At 44.6% G+C, this 23,166-nt stretch overlaps 1 protein-coding gene across 1 annotated transcript; it reads left to right on the forward strand.

The window, feature by feature from the left end:
* The first annotated feature begins 1,242 nt into the window (after nucleotides 1-1,242).
* Nucleotides 1,243-22,623, forward strand: LOC131105030 (inactive tyrosine-protein kinase PRAG1). The gene is made up of 6 exons (XM_058052723.1): nucleotides 1,243-1,439; nucleotides 5,814-6,164; nucleotides 6,235-7,826; nucleotides 13,800-13,930; nucleotides 16,513-17,279; nucleotides 19,436-22,623. Exons 2-6 carry the CDS (start codon nucleotides 5,892-5,894, stop codon nucleotides 20,564-20,566), a joined length of 3,894 nt encoding a protein of 1,297 aa, XP_057908706.1. The 5' UTR covers nucleotides 1,243-1,439; nucleotides 5,814-5,891; the 3' UTR covers nucleotides 20,567-22,623.
* The last annotated feature ends 543 nt before the right edge of the window (nucleotides 22,624-23,166 follow it).

Consider the following 23,166-nt stretch of genomic DNA (forward strand, 5'->3'; position numbering starts at 1 on the left):
TGTGTCTAATTCATTCACTTGGAGGCCGCCATAGAACGCAAACACACCGTCTGCATACTAATGCTGAATTTCAATCTACTTTCAACAGTACGCTAACTTTTCAATGGGGTTCCCATCTGTGGTGCAACTCAACCGCCAGAGTTAGAGGTTAGAGGTACAATGGAGGTTTCAGGCAGAGGTCCACCTTGACTCTGGGTATTCAAAGTAGTCCACAGGGGGTGAAAGAAGGCGTGGAAAGGGGCTGCAAAAAGCCTTCTGTATGCCTCCAGGTAGCCGCCACATCAAAAGGCTTCACGGTGATTATGTTTAGACTTAAAACTGCACAAGTAGCCTCGAAATCCTTCATGTGGACTTCATTCATTAACACATGCACTTCCAAATCTTTGAGAAGAAACCTACTCCTATAGCAGTACAATGAATCTGGAATAAGGATCAGCATCTTCTAGCATAAAAATGGCTAAATGAACCAAAATACAAATGTAAGGCATTCAGAAGACACATTGAAAGTTGCTATGAATATGTAGTATTCGACACCGGTCACTAGGTGTCAGCACTGTTACTGTAATGCAATAATAAAAACGACAAAAAATGACAAAAAAAACTTGTGGAAATCCGGATGGTCACCCGAACCTACACCAAGCTAAACCTCAAACCGAAGAAAAGCCACGCATGCACAGGGAGAACATGCAAACTCCACTCAGAGATGCCCAAGCGGAGATTCTAACCCAGTTCTTCCCATCTCCTGACTGTATGGCCTGCATGCAAACCACTCGACCACCGTGCGGCCAGACTGAAGCAACCATATTGAAACTACATCCATCACAGATTCCAATTCAAAGCTTGTCATAAAAATCTGTTCACGAAACCGATCTGGATTATTTGACATCCAGTTGACATCCTGAACAAGAGTGAATCAATGAATCGTTCATCCTGTAGTGGCAGGATATACCAAATATCATCACAAGCCTTGAACCCTGATCCAGTTTCCTTATCCAAATGCGGTTCCAAACTAAATGTAATGTGAAAGCATCATTAGGGGGTTTAAGTGCGGCTAATAACCAACACTCATAACCTCCTCCTTGGTGGAGGTAATAAAAAGCCACCAGTGGTCAGACTGCATGGCCGCCGGGAGCTCCTCCCACCCTTACCCCTCCTCCCACCGGCTGCTGCAGAGGAGTCCTGCCTGCTGCACCTCTGCACAGCTCCCCAGCTCGCCTCAGTGCAGCAGCGGCAGCAGCAGAAGCGGCAGCGTGCAAGCCTGCAAGGGAAGCAGCGGGAACCCCCACGCTTGTGAACCTGGCTCTGGGATAGAATAGGACCGACATCCGTGACCCTGCAGGGATTCCAACGCACGACATTTAATCTGTTGTCTCTGGCGTGGCGTTTATTTTTTATTTGGACGGGCGGATTCTGTGTTGCCAGGCAAAAAAAAAAGTCAGGTAAGCTGCTATAACCTTCCTAATGTACTCTGGGTTTTTTTTTTAGAATGTGGTTTTAGCACAGGATGAGCATGTGACTCATTTAGGATTAAATAGAAAGAAAATCAATTTTAATATTCTACACAGAGGTGAAATGATCTTAACATGAAATGATGATTGAACTTGGTGTCACCATTGTGACATCACAACAGGTATTTGGCTGACTTTTTAACAACTTCACATTCATTCATTCATTTACTATTATTTACATTTAATATTATTTACTTTTACATTGAGTGTCTGTGTAGCAAGTTCAAGTATGTGTTGAAGTTCCGTGTTCAGATGACCCAGCACTACAACCCTGTTCCAAGTGTGTGTTGATAAGCCCCCCCCCCCCGGCTTCTTTGACTAACCTTTTTATTACCGCTGCCCCTCGGCCACCATGTTTGTAGTCTGTGTAATGAATTGCTGGCTCACAGGCACAATACGGTCTTGTCTTTCGTAATGTGTGGCGGGCTTTTCCCCCCCAAAGCATGGGAACATGGGCTACAGCATTTTACTCAGGGTGCCTATCACCGTGTTATAGGTGATGGACTTCCAGCCACTAAGCCTCTTTCTTTTTATTTATGATGTACTTGATGGAAGGCTGTTGTTTCTATTTATTCACACTTAATAGCAGGACAAGGGTCGTAAAATGGAAATTTCTTTCTATTTGTGAATGTCAAACAATCCTTGTAATAGTAATTAGTATTAGTGAGCAGTAAAAAGGCTGCAATATGCATTCCAGGCCAGTAGTTGTCAATGTCACATGGTCATGAGGTCTTTGGAATAACCAGTGTTGACGTGGATGTGGTAGAAAGTAAAGATAGTAATGCATCCTGTTAATGTACTTCCCATGTTATTCGAAACTTTCACTTTGTGACACACTGTTAGACTTGTCGTGCCAAAATGACAAATTTGTACTTTAAAAAGCATTTTTCATCTCTATTTGGGTCAATTTACATTTAATAGCACCGCCTTGGACACAAACCCAAATATCCCCAAGATGTTGTTATTCTTTTATTTTTATACTCAAGAGAGACTGCACATATTCTGCTCACTGCGAAAAGGATTGCTAAAATATGCTGTGATGTTCCAGACCAAGTGAAATAATTCAATTTCCACCTTATTTATAAATGGTATTTTCATAATTAGAGCATAGGAAACCTGTTTGTGACCTTCTAGATAAGTTTTTTACATTATTAGAGCTCTCTAGACATTCACTAGCAACCCTATAGTCACCTGTACACTTGTATTACGCAAAATAGTAGACATAATAAGAATAAATAAGCCACTCATGTTTGTGATGGTTGCCATAAATATGTTCCCGAGGGGAAGAGAATGGGGGGGCAGACAGGAAGTGATGTCAGGGCCTCGGTAGGTTGGGGTTTTTAATTTGGGATTATTGTGCCTGTTTTGAGATCATTCAAACCTGCTGTACTGACAATCAAGTCTGGTGAGTGCAGTAGCATTACTGCCACCTAGTGAACACTTTAGAACCCTGCACCAATGACTTTGAATGCGGCTTTTGAATGCATTACGTTTATCTTCGTTCATGTAGCCATATTTATGCTTGAAAAATGATTCATTTAGGCAATAAAATATGTAGGTTTAGCTTAAATATGACTAATAATCGGATGTATTCAACCATTGAACTGGATGATTTATTCCTTTGTACATGTTTGAAAAAAACATGTGTGCCGACTGGCAAGGGATGACTATTTCTTTGGCGTGCCACCTTGATGTCTTTTTCCCGGCTCAGGGTGACGTTCAGCGTGGTCAGGAAGTTTATTTGTACTGCTTTGGAAGTTGTCATGTGGCTGAACTTGTAGTGTTTGAGGAAGTGAGGAATTTTGGACCTTGAGCTTGAGGAGGTGTGGGGAATGCAGACAGAGCTCTTGTCAAACAAACAGAACCAAAAACCTGTTCTTTGGACGCAGGAATGACCTAACTAGAGAGGTGACGCTATGTCTGTTTGGAGGATGAATGGATGATGAATGGAGGAGATGATTCTCCAACATGTCCTGTTGCCCTTCTGTTGTCACAGATCCACGAACTTAACACACCGTGAACGCAGAACAAAATCTAAATATGGATCAGGAATACCTTCACACCTGCAAGTTTTGTAAAGTTCCCGCCTATTTTGTGTCCCTGTGGTAGCTACCTGGTAAACAAACCAAGAAGTCGACAATGACAACAATCGGTACTACGTGCGTAGCAGTTTTGTGTCTTTCAATTCACGACAGCTCGTCACTGGGCGGTTTAATGGCATTTACTTTAAGGAAGTAAACATATGTTCTATATGCATAACTATTCCAACTGTTGGCCCTACAAACACTCCGACATCAGCTAAGTGGACTGTATATTCCTTTCACTGTTCATGTGAATATTCAAACAAGAACTTGTTTGTTTGACATCTGACTACTGGTCTGACATGCACATCACAGCAGCTTCGTCAGCGCGCACGAAATCAACTCAGCGTAACTGGAAGTCGCTGGCCCACGAAAGAGTGGAAGACATCGCGACCACCATCATCAACCACAATCACATAATCATCAGTCCTTCTCAAATGGCCTCAAACTGGGAGCCACATTTTCCAGTGGTCATAAAGTCGTTAGCCACTTTTATTTCACTATTTTTGGACCATTTTATTGAAATGATTTTTATTTTTTATGATATTTATACTGTACGTCAAACCAAGCGGATCACCTGTCATCTTTGGAAACATTCATAAACATAAAGGCTTATCACCTCGTACTTTGGTACGTGACAAAAAAAAAAAATAAAAAAAAAAAATAAAAAAAAAATAATAATAAAATAAAAACATTTAAAAAAATTAAAAAACTTAAACTATATTAGGAATGCAGGAAGTGAACAAATGTAACAGTTACTGATTGTAAAAGTACCAGATGGAGGGGTAGGATTTAATAAGCTTTGCTTCTTCCGACTCCTTTTGGTCATGTGGAACTGTGAACTGATTATGTGATGCATTCAATTGTAATCTGATGCATGTTCAAATGAAATAAAACCATTACCATTACCATTTTGGAGAAGTTAATAAAGGTACGTAGGGAAGGAAATGAGGAAGAGCATGCTAACCGCATGGACACAAACGTTGTCCAACAATTTTAAATTAAACATCAAAAAGAAAATCAACCAGAAAATCAGATACTTCACTTCAAATTGTGCAATGGGCATCAGCGAGGAGGAAGACAAGTAAATTATATAAGTATTTTAATGTAATTTTTGACTTGCTGTCTGCGACCCCCCCAGAATGCATCCGTAGCCCGCTTTTAGAACCACTACTTTAGGATGCCACGTGTTTGATAGGCCAGGATGGCTAACGACTAAACAAACAACGTTCCTGCCAAAGTGAAAGCAAACATTCCTTCATTATGTTTTGGATGAAATCCCCCCCCTCCAAGAAGACACCTCCTCCCTAAGTCAACACACAGTATGCTATATCTGTCTCCCTTATTGTACAAGCTGGGAGGTGTTTTGTGGCTTTCTGAGGAGCGGTCTGATGGGCTTGTGTGTCACCGCAGCGCCTCGTTGAGGGGCCATTAAAGCCGTGCAAGGAAAATGAAGAGGGGGTGCAGCCAGATGCCAGGGAACAAATGATCCCTCTGAAGTGGCGTCGATGCTCTCACTGCTGCTCCTGTTCCACAGGAGGAAGGAGTGGACTTTGTCTGTGCCAGGAGGACACACACCACGAGGAGGTGGAGGGGTTTTTTTTCTGGGTGTGAGATTCACCCTGGTGAGACTTGCGCCTTTTAGGCATTCCTGACATTCCGACCTCTGGGATGCTTGAGGCTGCTCTGTCTTCTTCTGGCATGTCGGGGGCTGCCGAGAACCTCGGGGGGGCTTTTATGTTGCAAGGCTCAACAACAAGCAGTCTGTCCGTGTTTCAGCAGATACCAAGCAGTCGCTAATTTAGGAGGCCATGAACGTGAAGTACGTGAAGTTCCATCTCCACATGGTGATATTTCTAACCTTATGGAGATCTGGAGATGTCCTATCAGGCTTCCGTGTGGGCCTTTCAATTCAGAACAAAAAAAAGCTCTGTAGGTACTTTGTAGATACTGTAGGTACTGAATGTTTCATTAGTTCATGCTTTATCCACCAACTGGAACATGCCCTATCTTGCAATGTTATGGGGGGGTTGCAGCACCAAAATTTAGTGAGGTTTTCCTTGGCTCATTGCCCAAACATACATTTCATAACAAAAGGCTCAATTTGTATGTGCATGAAATGCCTAAATATATAGAAAATAGTTTTTTTAGATGGAAGTATTATAGATGAAATATACTAGGTCCGTGGGTCCACATTCAACCTCATCCTTTTTTTCCTTTCTAGCCATGAGAGCGCGACCTGCGTGTGCCGAAACACTCCACCGTCGCTTCTGACCTTCCCGACGATCGAGTGAAGCCGAAGATGTCAGTGTGCAGCGACTTTGCAGAACACGTGTGGAAACCCGGCTCTTGTAAGAACTGCTTCCACCAGCTCAGCGCGCACAGACAGACGGTCAGCGGCGGCCCGGGTGGCGCTGCATCCGCCACGTGTCTGAAGGGCAGCCTCGGAGGCGATGAAGATGCCGCAGTGACGTCGACTTCACCCTACAGCAAGCCCACCATCGCCGTCAAGCCCACTATGATGAGCCTGAACACCAGCGATTCCATGGCTGACATTAACATGAACATAGAGAAGGTGATTCTTATTAAAATGTAATTAATCGGATAAATGCTTCGTTTCGCTAACCCCTGTTTTTTGGTTACAGAAAAACACAAAAGGCTTGAAGAAGCTTCTGGACCTCTCCTCGCTTTACATAGGTGGCAACAGCTGCAATAAAGCCCACAGAGATGCATCACTTCAAAGCCCAGAATCCAAAAAGGACTATTGCTTTTCTCAACCGTCCTTGTCCCCCAAAGACTCCATGATCATCAGCAACAGAGGTCCTCAAAGTGTCAAGAACAACGCCAATGCGGACACCTCTAGGCAGCAGAATAGTACCGCCAACCCCACAAACAATAGCACTTATAACTCAAGTGGCGGAGCTAAAAGTTTCAATTATCATTGTCCAAATTTCCCGGTGGATGTTGGTCCAACCAGTCCTGCCAAACTCCGTAGCCATCATGGGATAAGTACAACGGTTCTCCCCACCAAGACGTCCAGCACTTCACTCAACTCTTTAACCTCCGCTTTATCTGTGGACACTTGTACTAACAGTCAGTCCTCTATCCACTCACCTCCTGTCCTATCCAAACAAAACAGCCCCTTAGACTCTTCCTCTTCTTTTGGTAGCAGTACAGATTCACTACCAGCGACCGAAGGTTCTGTTGGGAGCCCCCAAGCGATGGGTAACTCCGCACCCAATTCTCCCAACGGACCAGACTCTGAACCCATTTATGCAGAGAGCACCAAAAAAAAGCGCAGGCCGCAGGAACATTCAGATAGCACAAAACAGACCAAGAACTCCACCGGAGAAAGTCAGCGGGCCACCATTACGGTAATGGCTGCCCATACAGAGCAGAGCAACAGGACAATTTACCTAAGCAGCCCTGATTCTGCCATCAGCACCCACTTTAGCCCCACCACAAATCAGGACCCTGTTAGCACAGCCTTCCGCTGGCCCAGCCCAAGCCGCAGTGCACCCTCCTTGGTTACAGAATCCAGTCTTTCTCCGTTTCTCTGTCCCAAGCCTCAGTCTAGTCCGCCCATTCCACCAAAAAGAACCACTCGGTCACCCAAACTGGGCACTTCCAGCCTTTCTCCGTCCATCTCTTCACCAGTTCCGCTTCCAGACCTCCCCAGACTAAGCATCTCGAGCCTCTCACCAGCCATATCATCTCCAGTTCCTCTTCCAGAACTCTCCATGCTTTTCCTGGTGTCGGCTAAAGAGGGACACTTCAAGGTGCAAGCGGAAAACCACAGCCCAGCAGCATCTGAACGCTGGCATAAGCACCACAACCACCACAGCTCTGCCTGGAACTGTCGCATCGAGGAGGAAGAGGAGGAGGAGGAAAGGAAGGAAGGTGAAAAGAAGATGCTGACAACCAATCCCGGGTCTCGTGTGACAAGCCCAGTCAATGGTGCTGCTGTCTGGAAGGAGTCCAGAGACTGTAAGGCCCTGAGCAGCCCCCCTCGAATGACAGAGCCAGGCACGGCCCCCCTTCCCCTCCCTAACAATGGTGCCTGTCAGGGGGAAAGTGAGGGTGCCGCCGCAGAGGAGGGCGGCAAGCAGAGCGGGAGCATGCCGGTCAAGCAACATGACGGCGCCGCAACAGAGCCCGTGGCGGCGACAAAGATAGGATCAAGCAGTCAAGAGGCCAATCAAACACCTCCACCGCCTCCACCCAAGAAACAGCACAGGTAAGCTTCAACCACTGAACCAGCGTTCGGGTATCCGTTACCATACCCTCCCTTCTTTACGGTACATTTGAACTAATGGGGTAAATTACTTGGTACCTTGGTACTGGGTACCTCTTGCCCAGTCTGTTCTTTTTTACGGTCTTCTTGAAATTTTGAACCATATTTTCCTTGAACTGTCATCTAAAATTCTGATCATTCTCCATCAGAACCACGTCTCTTCTGAGGGTAAAGTTTAAATTGTGTATTGCCCCTTTGGGAATCGACCATGATCCCAAGATTAATGCAACCAAATGTGAACCGCAAATTGTCCTCGTCCTTCACCATCCATACCTGACACTCACATCCGCTTTAATGGAACAGTAATTCATCCACGACGCTCTGCTTTACACATACTACATAATTTAGGGGCACTTACAGAACTCCTGAAAGCATAAATGTCTGCTGGGACAATCTATAGCGTTGGTTGCACCTGACTGCAGTCGACTGTACGACGCTCACTGTGAAAGCTCTATTCCGAGCACTTTGGGATCATTCAAATAGTTACAGCATCGTCCTCAATGCATGCGTTGTCCTATTCATGCCAGTAATGTGACTTTTTTCATTGTAATGAACACATAAAATGGGTCTGTTAAATGGCGCCCTTTGTTTGACTGCAGCCCAATAGCACCAATAACATTGGGGCGCTGTGGTAAAGCTAAAACAATCATTATTTTCCACTGGAATACTGTACAACGTCTAAAGTCGTTTAGGCTGTAATCAAAATAGTTTTGGGATAAATGTGCCAATAAAGTTGCACAAAGACGTTATATGAGAACAAATCGGGAGTCGCCAACTGCTACAAGCTTGTGCTTGATTTTGGGGTGTCCAATGTCATTTAAAATAGGCTGCAAGGTGATATAGTTTAGCACTACATCATGATAACATGTCAGATAGAGATGTTTGTTTTTCTTTGCTTGGCGTCTTGAGAGTCTGGTGTGAAGCCCACGGTTGTGAACCAACTTACACAACAATATGAGTATTATTTATGTCTTAGATGGCTTATTGTCTCTTATTAGGTCTGCTATATTGGGTCATACAAGTAAGGTGACTCTGGGGGGTAGTAATGTTAAAAAGAAACGGGTTTAGAAGGTTGTGAACAGATTTTGTATGCTAACTATGAAAATATTGGATTTACAAATAAAGAGGATAAGCGGCATTGAAAATGGATGGATGGAATTCTGCTTTGTTTATCAATTAACATCAATAAACAAGGAATTACCGTTATTGGTAACAACTATTATTACATTTAATTTGCACAAAAAACAAACTGGGCTGCACGGCGGTCGAGTGGTTAGCGTGCAGACCTCACAGCTAGGAGACTAGGGTTCAATTCCACCCTCTGCCATCTCTATGTGGAGTTTGCATGTTCTCCCCGTGCATGCGTGGGTTTTCTCCGGGTACTCCGGTTTCCTCCCACATTCCAAAAACATGCTAGGTTAATTGGCGACTCCAAATTGTCCATAGTTATGAATGTGAGTGTGAATGGTTGTTTGTCTATATGTGCCCTGTGATTGGCTGGCGACCAGTCCAGGGTGTACCCCACCTCTCGCCCAAAGACAGCTAGGATAGGCGGTAGAAAATTAATGAATGAATGAAATGAAAAAACAAACTTTGGACACCCCTGGTGTAATGAAAATGCTAACCGAGTGTGGACACGTGCTAGTACATGATAATCAAAGCAAAAGGTTCGGCCTGCAGCGTTTATGACTCTTCAACTAAGTCAAAACTTCAGTATTGTAGAGTATTGCAGTGCAGTATTGTTATTCCAACAACTTTGATGCATAAAATAAAATACACACACTCGCGTTTTGCAACTTTTCATCATGTTGGCATGGATCATTCAAAAGCCACAGATGGTTGCGGAAATGCGACATCGATGGATGATAAACACATTCGTGTGGATGTTTTTAAGCAGCGAGTTTAGCCCTCACATCGTCCCCGCCTCTCGCCCAAAGACAGCCGGGATAGGCTCCAGCATACCTCCATCCTAGTGAGGATAAGCGGCATAGAAAATGGATTGGGTTGCTACAGGCCGCCTGCAAGTTAGTGCGCACGTTGTTGTGTTTTGTCAAAAGGACTCTTCGATGGGGGTAGGCATGTCAGCTGGTCAGCTGGAGATAGCCAAAGGGGAGGGGGGCTCTGCTGAGCAGATTGTTGCCCCGGGCAACACCCAAAATGTCCCAGTCTGGCAGAGGCTGCCAATAGAAGGCGAATTAATAGATCGGGCATGTTGAGTCTGAGCACTTGCAACATGAGCCCCCGCGACACAGGAGCGCATCTCTTAGCTTGAGACTTTAAATACACACACGGCCCTCGTGTGGCTGATCCACAAGCTTTTCTTTCTGGGGGGGGGGGACTCTGATCTCAGCCTCTGCATCATGAGGTAGGCAGCTTGTCTTTTGATACCGGGATGATGCTGACTGTGTTGGGAGGCTGAAAATGGCATGCAATTTACTGTCTTTATTATACTTTTTGACTTCTGTGACAGTTGACTGTTACATGACTGAGTTGACGGTTCATAAAAACATTACTAATGTAAATGTGCGCCACCTTGGAGGCTTCACTGTATTTATTTAGCTACATAAGCGGGTGAAAATATCATAACAGCTGTCAGTAAGACGTAGATGACACTGAAAGCGTCTGTTTATGTAAACGTTGCATGATCGTATCAAGGTGTTGCATCACATTGGGTGTTCAGGTATCCCTCCTCCAGCCGCCTCCCTCTCTCAAATTGTGAGTCAGCCCGAATTCTTTCCAAGCTCCACCTTGCTAAAACACCGTCCTATAAAATGTGTCATTGTGAATACAACACACCCGATAGCCTCTCACGCACACTGCTAAGTTTCGGACGTCAGGATCTCATGCAACTACAACACGCCAGTCCGTGTCACCCACTTTTGGTCCACACTGTGACTACAAGGATGTCGGTTAGATGACGATGATGCAGTCCAAGTAAAGAAAACCACAACCTTTGTGGTAAAACTAGAAATGTCTGACGTAGAAAAAGGAAATGTGCAATGAGGATGTTGATTAAGTGTTGTTTGGACGAAAGGCCAGCATTCCTAAAATAAAACAATGCTGCATTTTTGTGTCATGACATGTTTTTACAAGCTGTAGTGTGTATCGACATCCCTTGCTGTTAGCGTAAAAACAGCCACAAACCGTATGAGAAAAATAATGCTATTCTACGTAATTACAGCATGTTACTATGATAGGGTGCACCCCATCCTTGGAACCATTACATCATGGGGCAGGCTCCAGCATATCCACGACCCTGCATGCAATGAACATATAGCTGTCAAAAATATATCAGAGCAGACCTAACCAATCCATCTTCCCATAATCATAGAAATAAAATTCATCTGTTCCAGATGGTGAAAAATGTTAACACCAAAGTATTTTTTACAATATTACAATTGTAGTTTCACACGCAGAGAACAATTTGAAACACAAATACATATAACTGATGAATGAAAGGAACACGGTTCCGTTTACCTTCAATGAAGGATGTGACTGTTCCCAAAAACACAATGTGGGAATGGGAGATCAACACCTTCCTCTTCAACTCAATCATGTTTCTCACCTCAATCAGCCAAAACGAAGCCACAAAAAGTGGCCGTATTTTGATCAGGAAGGTGAGAATACATAGAAATAACTCATAACAATAATAACGACAAAAGATGTAGGTGGTGTTCATGTTGATGTCGTTACCACATCAGGTCTTTGGGGACAATCGCGTCTTCGATGATGGTAAAAATGATCTTGGCAGTTCACTTATCTCTTTTATTGGCCACTGAGATTTAGAATTTAGAATGGTTTCATTCATTTTCGACCGCTTATCCTCACAAGGGTCGCAGGGGTGCTGGAGCCTATCCCACCTGTCTTCGGGCAAGAGGCGGGATACACCCTTGACCAGTGGCCAGCCAATCACAGGGCACATATAGACAAACAACCATTCGCACTCACATCCATACCGATGGACAATTTGGAGTCGCCAATTAACCTAGCATGTTTTTGGAATGTGGGAGGAAACCGAGTGGTTTCATACATGGAAAACTATAATTTAATAATAATAGAACTGTGATATTTTTGAGAGTCAACCGCTGATGACATAAACGAGTCTTCCACTTCCTGAGCTTGGTAAGCTCACAGGATGCTGACAAGGACGTTTTGTGGTTAAAGACTACATTAAGAACACAGTTTGGCCTCGCTATGTGTACTAACAAAACAACAGGATGCTCATCTGAGAAACCACGGCTAAATTATGGTGTAAATATTCGAATGAAAAACATGCTCAAGTTCCACTGTACTATTACTATTATTATATTAGTTTTATAAAGAAAAAAGGCCTTACTCCTAATAGACGCCTGGTACTCTCTGCAGTTTAGTTAAGGTGCCCAAGGCCACTATGTGGGGATATATACTAAGTATTCAGTCGATACATTATCATTATCAAGAGTGAAGACTTATTGGTTCGTGCACGTCCTCCCACGGGTCACGGACGGCGTTTGACATTCTTTCACCAGAGAGCGTCTCCTGTTTTGGAAACAACTTGTGTCGTCTAGCGGCAAACGTGCGTAGGCGTGCATGTGTCTTCATGCGGAGACTCTCGCTCTTACCCGGAACAGTTTTAGCCTTTACATTCGTAACGACATCCGTCTCCTCCTCATCCATTTGTTCTGCAGATTTATGGAGGAAGGGAAGCCAAAGGCCGGGTGATACACTGAGGGAGGAGTGGTTTTGGGACGGATGATGGAGGGACATGACGCTGTTTGCCTGAGACATTAGCGGCTCTAATTAGACCACTGAGTGGCTGTCACTCACACTAATTGGTCTTCTTGATTAGGAAGTCCATACGTGCACAGTTTTAATCAGCAGTTGTAAAAAAGGGTCTGGCGCCCGGGGACGGGTTAGTAGCGAGGCATGCAGTAGGCCGGCGTAGATGAGCATCCATGTGTGGGAGACCGCAGGTGGTTGGAGTCCGTGGACACAGCAGCAACATGGAAAGGGATGGAGGTGGCGGGATTCAAACCGGCAACCCGGACTAGCCAAGTTACATAGGAAGGACAATACCAAACTAAGTGGAAAACAACCTATGGGACCTTTGGCACTTTTACGTGACTATACTCATAATATTATATAATAATACTCGGCGGCACGGCGGTCGAGTGGTTAGCATGCAGACCTCACAGCTAGGAGACCAGTGTTCAATTCCACCCTAGGCCATCTCTGGAGTTTGCATGTTCTCCCCGTGCATGCGTGGGTTTTCTCCGGGTACTCCGGTTTCCTCCCACATTCCAAAAACATGCTAGGTTAATTGGTGACTCCAAATTGTCCATAAGTATGAATGTGAGTGTGAATGGTTGTTTGTCTATATGTGCCCTGTGATTGGCTGGCGACCAGTCCAGGGTGTACCCCGCCTCTCGCCCGAAGACAGCTGGGATAGGCTCCAGCACCCCCGCGACCCTCGTGAGGAAAAGCGGTAGAAAATGAATAATATAATATAATATAATATAATATAATATAATATAATATAATATATGACCTAGCTTGACGTCATCTTCCTCTTTGGTATCTATTCACTGCATAGTGTGGTCTTGTTTACAGTAGTCCAATGATGATACTTCATTTGAATGTATACATTAGACAGTGTCTACTGTTTCTGTTCATTAAAGTTCCCTTTTGCTCGTCACCGTTGTTTGCCACATGACATTTTGGCCACTGAGGCTGCCAAAACATGAACAAACTGATTTCTCAAAATGAAGCTACACATGGAACCGATTACATTATTTCCAAAGTCATATCACTGAGCCAGAGAGTAAAAACTAGACCGTCGCAGGAAAGAGGATGTTTGTATCGAGGCAAATCAAGAAGTGTGCTACGTATGCAACAAAGAGAGAAACTAGGTCCTCTTCTTGTGTGTATTTGCCACAGGGTGTCCGGACACATGAGCGGCAGCAACATGGAGTTGAACCGCTCGTTGGAGAGCCCGACCTTACCCCCTCGGGGCCTGGGCAGCGCCGGCTTACCCACAGCCTCCAGCGACAATCTAACATCTGACACTGGTGAGTAGCTTGGATGCGATGCCGCCCCCTTTTTCACGTCATGGTACCTCCTCAGCTGTGCTCGCTATTGACGCTTTTCCATCAGCAAAAGCAGGTACTCCTTGTACTCCCTCTAGTTAGTTGTACCCTTAAAGTAGAACTAACTACTAGGAGCTACTCTTAATGAAAAGAAAGGAGAGCTCACCACTCCTTACAATTGCCTCATAAGTAAATAAAGCAGACTCTATCTATTGTTGTTTGCTAACATGCCCTGACTAGCGGGAAGTGGTTTAAACTGAAAACGTAGCAAAAACAAACAGAGAGGAGGTGTAAGTAGTGTAACCCAAGACTTATTGGTTTAGAATGGGAAACCAGCAGTAACGGAAACAGGCGAGGCTCATGCACAGAACCTTGAGGGATGCCACTTATTTGGAAGGTAATGTTAACATTGTCGCTTGCATTAGCTATGTATTATGGCGACTTGATGAGACAGGGTTTTTTTCATTATCACATTACTATTATACTTGGATACTGCAGCACAATTAATCGGGATTAATTGGTTCCGGACCAAACTGGGATAAGTGTATTCCCCAAAGTAGGATTTATACATTGAATACTTTCATATTTACAGCATAGAAAACCTGTTTATAACCTTCTAAACAGTTATTGCTTAGACATGAAATATTACTCAATAGTGTAGGCACAATAGAAGAAAATACAAGGTAACGTTTTAGCCTTATTGGAGACATAATGCAACATAGACTCACTCATTAATAACATTGGGAGAGCTTTTTCTAACACAGACTTTCTTATATGGGCATGCCCGGGTACAAGCTGTATGTACACGCAATCACAGAGCAGTGGGTTGGTGGAATAAATTGAAACAAACAGTTTTGGAAATCCAAGGAAATACAACTGGAATCGGCGCAGATTCCGGAAGATCTAAAAAGCTTTCTGTGCGGGTCCCTTTAATGCAGTTTGGGATGGGACGCTAGTGTGAAATGTTGCTTGACGGCACTTTTGATAGACAGTAACATCCCTGTCAGTCATGTCAACTGCTAATTAGGGGTATGTATTGGCAACAATCTGGCGATACGATACAATATATCATGATACTCGGCTCACAATCCGATATATCACGATACTGGGTTTTTTTTTTGTAGTTAAACATTATTTCCTGGAAAAACTGAATTACACCAACACACATTTTATTCGATTAGAACAGTATGTTATGCTGTATCACAAACTTTCATCTGTAAAAACTTAAAGTGTAGCATTTGGATAAATAAAGCTTTAACAAAAAAAAACAAATAAATTAAATTATGTCTCAAGATCCTGCTCAAATGTTCACAATCTATTAGCTGTGAAAAAATGCAGAGTATACAGTCCCTGACCAAATTTTTGTGGAACAAAGTAACTAACATCAGTAAAAAGTCCTTTTAGGATGCTTGAAATAACCATTATTTAACAAAATATCGATATCAATTTGAAAAACAAAATACCTGCAATATCACAGTACTACTTTTGTAGTATACAAAAGGACCTTCTCATTGCTTGCTAGCGGCATGTCCTCATGGTGTCTCGCTAAGTGGACTCGCAGATTTGCCGTGTTTCCTGAATACTTTATTCGGGCACGACACGTTTTACAAACGGCAAAGGTTTTGTCAATTTCTGCACACTCTACTTTGTGTAGAAATCCAAAATGTGTCCACACTTCAGCCTTGTACGCCGCAGGGGCCGATGTTTTGTGCTAGCATTCTGCTATGTTGAACTGTGTTTATGTGTTTTGCCTAATTGACTACATAAGTGCTGCCACCTAACGATCGGAGGTTTAAATTAAAATCAGAAATGAACCTTTGCTGTGTCTGCACTATATAAATACCAAATACAGTCTATGATAAATGCCTAAAATATGCATGCATCCGTCATGCATCCGTCTTTGGGTGAAACAGTCAGGCGGTTGTTTGTGTGGCAATTCTGCCGTTTCACGCCAATGCACTTTGTCCACAGAGAACAGTAGAGGAACTCCCAAGGTTTTATTGCGGCAGTCTGTCATCTTATCTCTTCCTCTTTCACACGTACACGCACTATGTTGTGACGGAGACCAGGAACCTCTTTTTCACGACTACGAACTCTCACTCAAAACTCAAAACGCGACATAGTACGAGCCAGTATGTGTGTCCCCATCTTGGTTTTTAAGGGGAATTATCCTTGTGAAAATTCACTTGTAATTGCTGCGACTTCCTGGCTTCCAGCGTTGTTTGAAGAGATAATTATGGAGTCCGATAACGAGGGAAAAAGGGATTGGCTACATCCTTAGTTTTCCCTTACTCTCGTCCTCCTCCCTTCTCCTTACCACACAATTATCTCAGTATCTGTCTCCTCTGGCGTCGCCATAAAGTCTTGATTCACAAATGTCTCATGTGTGGATGGAACGATGGAGGTTTTCAGCGCTGTTAAAGACAGGAGGTAAGGAGATTTGAACCTAGATTAGGTAGGGAAGATAGTTCTGCAGAAAATGTTCAGGAAGGTCTTTTATGGATTCACAATAGATGCTTTCTTGGGCATCTTTCCTCGTAATTAAATATTGTTTCTCTTATCAGGATCTCGGGATGGAACACGTTTGTCCTGCTCCTCTCCATTCCTGAGAAGCCCGGGGACCTCGGTGCCCGGTTCTCCACACCCTCCCTCGTTTAGCATCTCAGCTAACCAGCCACCACCGCTGCCGGAGAAGAAGATGGTAAACCGCACCGTGTCCGCCCCCGATAACGCCAGTTCCAAGGGCCTTGTTCTGTCCTACCCACGCCTCCCCTTCACCGGGTCGGAAAACAACGTGTGTCGACCCAACGATTCAAACTGCCAGGACAGTTTACCCTCCAGTCCTGTTGACCCAAGACCTGTCTTCTCCTCCAACGAGTCTCTAGATCACTGTCACGCCCCGTTGGGCCGATCTTTAAGGTCCCGGACTTTAGATGATCCGTTTAAGAATCACGGACGATTGGGTGTCCACTGCCGAAGCAGCATCACCTGCTCCTCTTCCCCTCAGCTAAGCGCCCCCTTTATATCGACCGAAGCGAGCCCAGCTGGCAACTTGGGTTCCAGTCTGCAGTTGCAAACCCTCCTGAGCAACATCGACAGTAGAGAAGGAGTGTACTCAAAACTGGGGGGCCTGTACGCAGAGTCTTTGCGGCGCTTGGCTCTAAAATGCGAGGAACACTTCACGGGTTCCCAGAAGAACCGACTAAGATTCGAGGAGAGTAACTGGTCCTTGTTCAGGCTCACATCCAACAAGCCCAGCTGCAACGCGGGAGATGCTGTGTATTATTCTGCTGCCTGTGCCTCCGACCCCAGCAACTCCTACGCCGTAAAGGTAATTGCAAAATACTACCTTAGGTTTATTAGTTTAGGAAGCACGTGGTGATCCTTTGTGTACTAGGTATCATACGTTGGTCCTGAGATCAAAATCGGGTGCTGTTCTTGTTAGTTCTGGTACCACTAGAGCAGTGTTTTTCAACCTTTTTTGAGCCACGGCATGTTTTTTTTACATTGGAAAAATCTTGTGGCACACCACTAACCAAAAATGTTACAAAATGTCACCATGACCTCACACGTGCATCAATAAGTCTATCGGAAGAACAAGGTAGCCACACGGACCGATATTACGTTGCTCTACCAGTCTTTACACCACAGACACTCGACAGTAGCCACGTTTTTACATGACGAGTTTTTCTCTTTCCGAATGACCTTTCGGGAAACAATAGTATCCATGGAAAGGAATATTCCAATCTCTTGTCTACATGTGCCGTGAAAATCAAACAGAATAATCAACAGGGCATGCGTAGTAAAACGTAAACATCAACATCACGTGATACCGGCTTCCCCAAGTTTTTCCGTATTCCGTATTTCTCCGTATTGCCAGTTTTTCGTCTGTCCAGTCTTGAAATTTAGTTTGAATCAAAAACAAACTTTGCTCAGTCCAGTGCCGATTGCTGGCCTCCATTTTTAAAACTGAAAAACGTCTGGAGCTGCGTGTTACGTCATATCTGAGTATGCGCTGAAAGAACGCACCCGGGATAAATTTAAACAGGAAAAGATACAATTCAATCTTGCTAATATTATATAATTAAACTCAGGACATGTTTTATATAGATATATATTTTCTTTTTTAATAAAACTGCACTTGTGAATGGCGTATAGAAGGGTTTAGATTCTGTTCCACAGATGGCGCTAATGCACACGAAAGCTGCTTGCCAACCGCCAATAAACAACAGAAGAAGAAAAACACGACGAAGAAGAACGCAGTCTGACAACTTCCCGTTTGAGCGGGTACAACATACCTCAATCGGATTGGGGAAAGGAATATTCCATCCCCGTTCAATTCTTTCCGTTTGAGCAAATAAACCAAATGCAATTGGAATATTTGGGTCCATGTATATGTATATAGACATAATGGCTATTGACATAATATTTGCAAATGATGATTATTCATTCATTCATTCATTTTCTACCGCTTTTCCTCACGAGGGTCGCGGGGGGTGCTGGAGCCTATCCCAGCTGTCTTCGGGCGAGAGGCGGGGTACACCCTGGACTGGTCGCCAGCCAATCACAGGGCACATATAGACAAACAACCATTCACACTCACATTCATACCTATGGACAATTTGGAGTCGCCAATTAACCTAGCATGTTTTTGGAATGTGGGAGGAAACCGGAGTACCCGGAGAAAACCCACACATGCACAGGGAGAACATGCAAACTCCACACAGAGATGGCCGAGGGTGGAATCGAACCTTGGTCTCCTAGCTGTGAGGTCTGCGCGCTAACCACTTGTTAATGTTATAAATTATAAAAAGTGATAATGGATCGTTCCTCACGGCACACCTGACGGTTTCTCAAGGTACACTAGTGTGCCGCGGCACAGCGGTGGAAAATCACTGCACTCGAGGTTCCTATGTAAAAACACAACAGAAGTGGGACGGGTATTCGTTCCCGCCATGACCTCTGTCCTGAAGTCTGGAGTGGCTCTTTCATACAGTATTTGAAACCGCAGCCCGGATGCCCACGGGCTCGCTCATTCTTCTCTACAATCCTGCTGGAATTTAGTCTGATAAAACCTCAAAACTTGAATCTATCTTCAGAATGTTATGTACTTAAACCATGAATACACTCTTACTCATAACTAGCATGAGAATATACAAAGATGACTTTCTTTCCAAAGTGATCCCAAGGCACTAAGAACAGCTTAAATTTCTTGTTTTGACTTTTGCATCTGAGAAAAAAAAACACTAAATCCCTCCCTTTCTTCTTTTGGGGACTAAAAAACCTTCAGCGAGGGATTATGTTTAGATTTGCATCAGTGGCATTGATTTCACATGAATGGGAACAGGAACTGAATTGGCACTGACCTTGAAACCTTGCTAACAAGAATTCCTTTCTTGTGTTCCTTGGCTCCCCTCCCTGGAATTCCTCCCCTCCCCTCTCCATTCCTTTCTTCTTCTTCATTCCTCCTCCCTCCTACCTCGTCAGATCTGCAAAAGTCCGTCCTTGGAGGCCAAGCAGGGCCACCTCTACGGTCTGTCGGTGCAGCAGAGCATGGCCGCCCATTACAACCTGCAGCAGGACTGTGGACACTTTCTGGCGTGCGTCCCCCAGAGCATGTTGCCGTCCGATCACGTTGCCATGCCAACGTCACCGGCGGTGACTTCAAGCGGTCAGCAGGCGGAGCGAGAGCGAGTGGTGGTCATCACGCCGGAGATCCCTCGTCAGACGACAGCTGATTTTGCTCGCGACTTCGACTCCTTCCACAAAAGCCACCCGGAAGTGTACGAACGCCGCGTCTGCTTCCTGCTGTTGCAGCTCTGCAACGGTCTAGAGCACCTGAAGGAGCATGGGGTCACGCACCGTGACCTCTGCCTGGAGAATCTCCTCTTGGTTCCTCACCAGTGCAAGCAAGGCACTCCTTCCAGTCAGCAGACTGAGACAGTTAACGGTTTGAACACTGCGGACAGTCAGCGTCACCTCCCTCGGCTCCTGATTAGCAACTTCGCCAAAGCCAAGCGCCGCTCCATCGAGGACGCTGCGTCAACCAGCGTGGACCCTCGTGTGAAGCGGGATCATGCTCGCTTGGCGCCTGAAATCGTGTCGGCCGCCCAATACCGCAAATTTGATGAATTCCAAACAGGCATCCTGATCTACGAGCTACTCCATCAGCCCAACCCTTTTGAGGTCAGCCCAGCCCTGAGAGAGCAGGACTACCGCTGCCAGGACTTACCTGCCATCCCGTCCGTGTCGCTGTACTCCGCCGGACTCCAACGACTGGCGCATCTCCTGCTCCAACCAGACCCCATCAAACGCATCCACATTCAGGATGCCAAGCGAATCCTGCAGAGCCTGCTGTGGGGACCCAGGAAGGACCTGATGGATCAGCAGTGGGAAAGGCAGGGGCAAAGCAGGGGCTTGGCGGAGGGGGCCCGGCACGAGGGCCTCCTCAACTGGCTGGATGTCAAACGAGCACTGCTGATGATGAAGTTCGCAGAGCGCTCGCTGGAGCCCGAGAGGAACGCCGAGCTGGAGGACTGGTTGTGCTGTCAGTACTTCTCTTCGGCTCACCCTCTGGCTCTGTGCCACACTGCCGAGCTGCTTTACTCGCTTAAGTGATGGCTCACTTTGCTGGAAAAAAATGGGAGCACGGAATCTTGTCAGGAGAGAGACTGATAATATCACAAACAAATTAAGACACACACACAGATTAAGACACACACTCAAAATTTAAGAAAATATGGGAATTATTGCATTGTCTTCCAAGTCCGGCTAGTGCGCTCTCGTTGTGGTTCATCCTAAAAGAAACCATACTCATCTGCTCTAACTGACTCATCTGCTCTTCATGAACCTTGCTTGATCAAGCCAGGCCAGAATCCCAAACTGTTCCCACAAAATAGGAAGCATGCAATTGTCTAATTATACCTTTCCATGATGAACAAGTCGGATTCAAGAGGTCTGACTCATTTATCTCAATGGGGTTTCTTCTTGGCTTCCATCAGGGTTCACATCTTGGTTCCAACTTGTTTTCATTCAACATTGACTTCCATTCCAGAACTGAAACATTCATTCATTTTCTACCGCTTATCCTCACGAGGGTCGCAGGGGTGCTGGAGCCTATCCGAGCTGTCTTCGGGTGAGAGGCGGGGTAAACCCTGAACTGGTGGCCAGCCAATCACAGGGCACATATAGACAAACAACCATTCACACTCACATTCATACCTATGGACAATTTGGAGTCGCTAATTAACCTAGCATGTTTTTGGAATGTGGGAGGAAACCGGAGTACCCGGAGAAAACCCTTGCATGCACAGGGAGAACATGCAAACTCCACACAGAGATGGCCATGGGTGGAATTGAACTCGGGTCTCCTAGCTGTGAGGTCAGCGCGCTAACCACTTGACCGCCGTGCAACTGACACAAACTTTTAAATTTTTACCTTCACGGAAACTGACCGTCTTCCTCATTTTATTAAAGATTTGGGTTAGCGGAGTCCCTCAAGGTTCCCTTGTGAGTCCTCACCTGTTTCAACACTGGCTTCCAATCTAACTGCCACACTTCAAGATAATTCAGATCCAAAATACTGAAAGAGTGGATCTGTCAGGATTCACTACTCCATCCCTACCTTTAATAATTTAATATCTAAGAATGAACTAAGGAATCTTGTACAATCCCAATACTTTTGTCCATATAGTGCGTAGCTAGCCAGGTGCAGAGTATGGCATTTACAAAAAGGAAACACCGTGAAGCCCCCTACTTCCTGTTAGCACTACCACTACATGCTTCAAGCAGCCGTCCATTTCCATTCTCATGAGGTTCATTTTGGTAGTGCTGCACTTTCACGTCTGTCTGTTGTCCCATGCTGCATTTGAAGTATAATTGGCATTTCTACTGTTGTTGTGAGCAAAGTACTCATGTGGTGTGTATTCCACGGGACCCTTTTTTTTTCAACAATACCCATTGGAATGTTTTCAATTGAATTGTCTGATGACTAAACCACGTGCAAGTTTTTCTTCCCTTTCTTTTCGAAAGATGCTGACACTGTGCCTTCTTCTTTGTGTGACTCCACAAAAATGTAAAGAAATATTTGGGAGGGTTGTTGCTGTGAAACTGGTTTTTCATAACAACGCTCCATTTTTCGACAGTTAATGCCGCGAGCCGGTCGTAAAAAACTAAACTTGCAATATGAGCGGCAGTTAAACATAATATTTATGATATTTGTTATCCTGTAGAAACACTGGAAGGTTGTTTTTTTTATGGTGGCAGCCTGTTTTACTTGGAGGTAGCAATGTTTTATACCTAATAAAAGTGTCCAGATTCATAGACTGCATGTATTTTTATTTTTAAGGGTGTGATGTCATTACTAATCATTTGACTGTGTGTGTCAATCAATAAACTGCATTTATTTTTTCATTATAGAATCTGGTGGTTTCGTCGGTAGCTAGCTTTATGATTACTTAACACTAAGGAAATTAACAAGAGGAACAAAAAACAACCAAAAATGAATGAAAACACGTTTACACTTTACATGACACGTACATGTAGCTTACCGAGTACAAATAGAGTGTTTGCTTCAAAGACGGTGTACGTTGTTCACCTTCTTTTGGCGGGTATTTGGTATTTGGTTTGGTTAGGAATGGAGGGAGATGTGACTTGCCGTAAATGTAGCCGTAATGTCGCAAAAAGCCGCAAAGTGTCAGCTGGATTGTAAGACGCAGGGGACACTTGTAAAAAATGCCGGGAGGGGATGTAATAATTGTAAAACATTTCCCCCAAAACGATGTGACCTGCATAGTGCGCATCTGTAAAGGAGAACCTCGTACAAAATATATAATAATTCCTTCCCCGGGATAAAGTAGAGTTAAACAATGGCATTCAATACAACAGGCTGTTTTTATTGTGGAATGTTCGGTTCCGAGCACTGGGCTAAAACAAAGCCCCTCAAGTTTGCACATCCAAATCCTGTGTTTATTGACCCCTCCTGGACTGAACCCCCCCATATCCTTTCTGCTTCCAAACCACTAGCTGCTGCTTGCCCAGCCATAGGTGGGACCGTGCATGTTGCCATGGAGCGTTGACCAATGGAGAGGCATTTTCAGGAGAGCAGGAACAACAATCCGAATATCCTCTGCTCCCCCACAGCTTGTTTGCGCAAGTTTGATAATCTTATCTTTTGAATGAAGGAGAATATTCACAAAAAGGACAACCCAGTTGATTTA

The sequence above is a fragment of the Doryrhamphus excisus genome, chromosome 2 (assembly GCF_030265055.1).
Source record: "Doryrhamphus excisus isolate RoL2022-K1 chromosome 2, RoL_Dexc_1.0, whole genome shotgun sequence".
NCBI lineage: Eukaryota > Metazoa > Chordata > Actinopteri > Syngnathiformes > Syngnathidae > Doryrhamphus > Doryrhamphus excisus.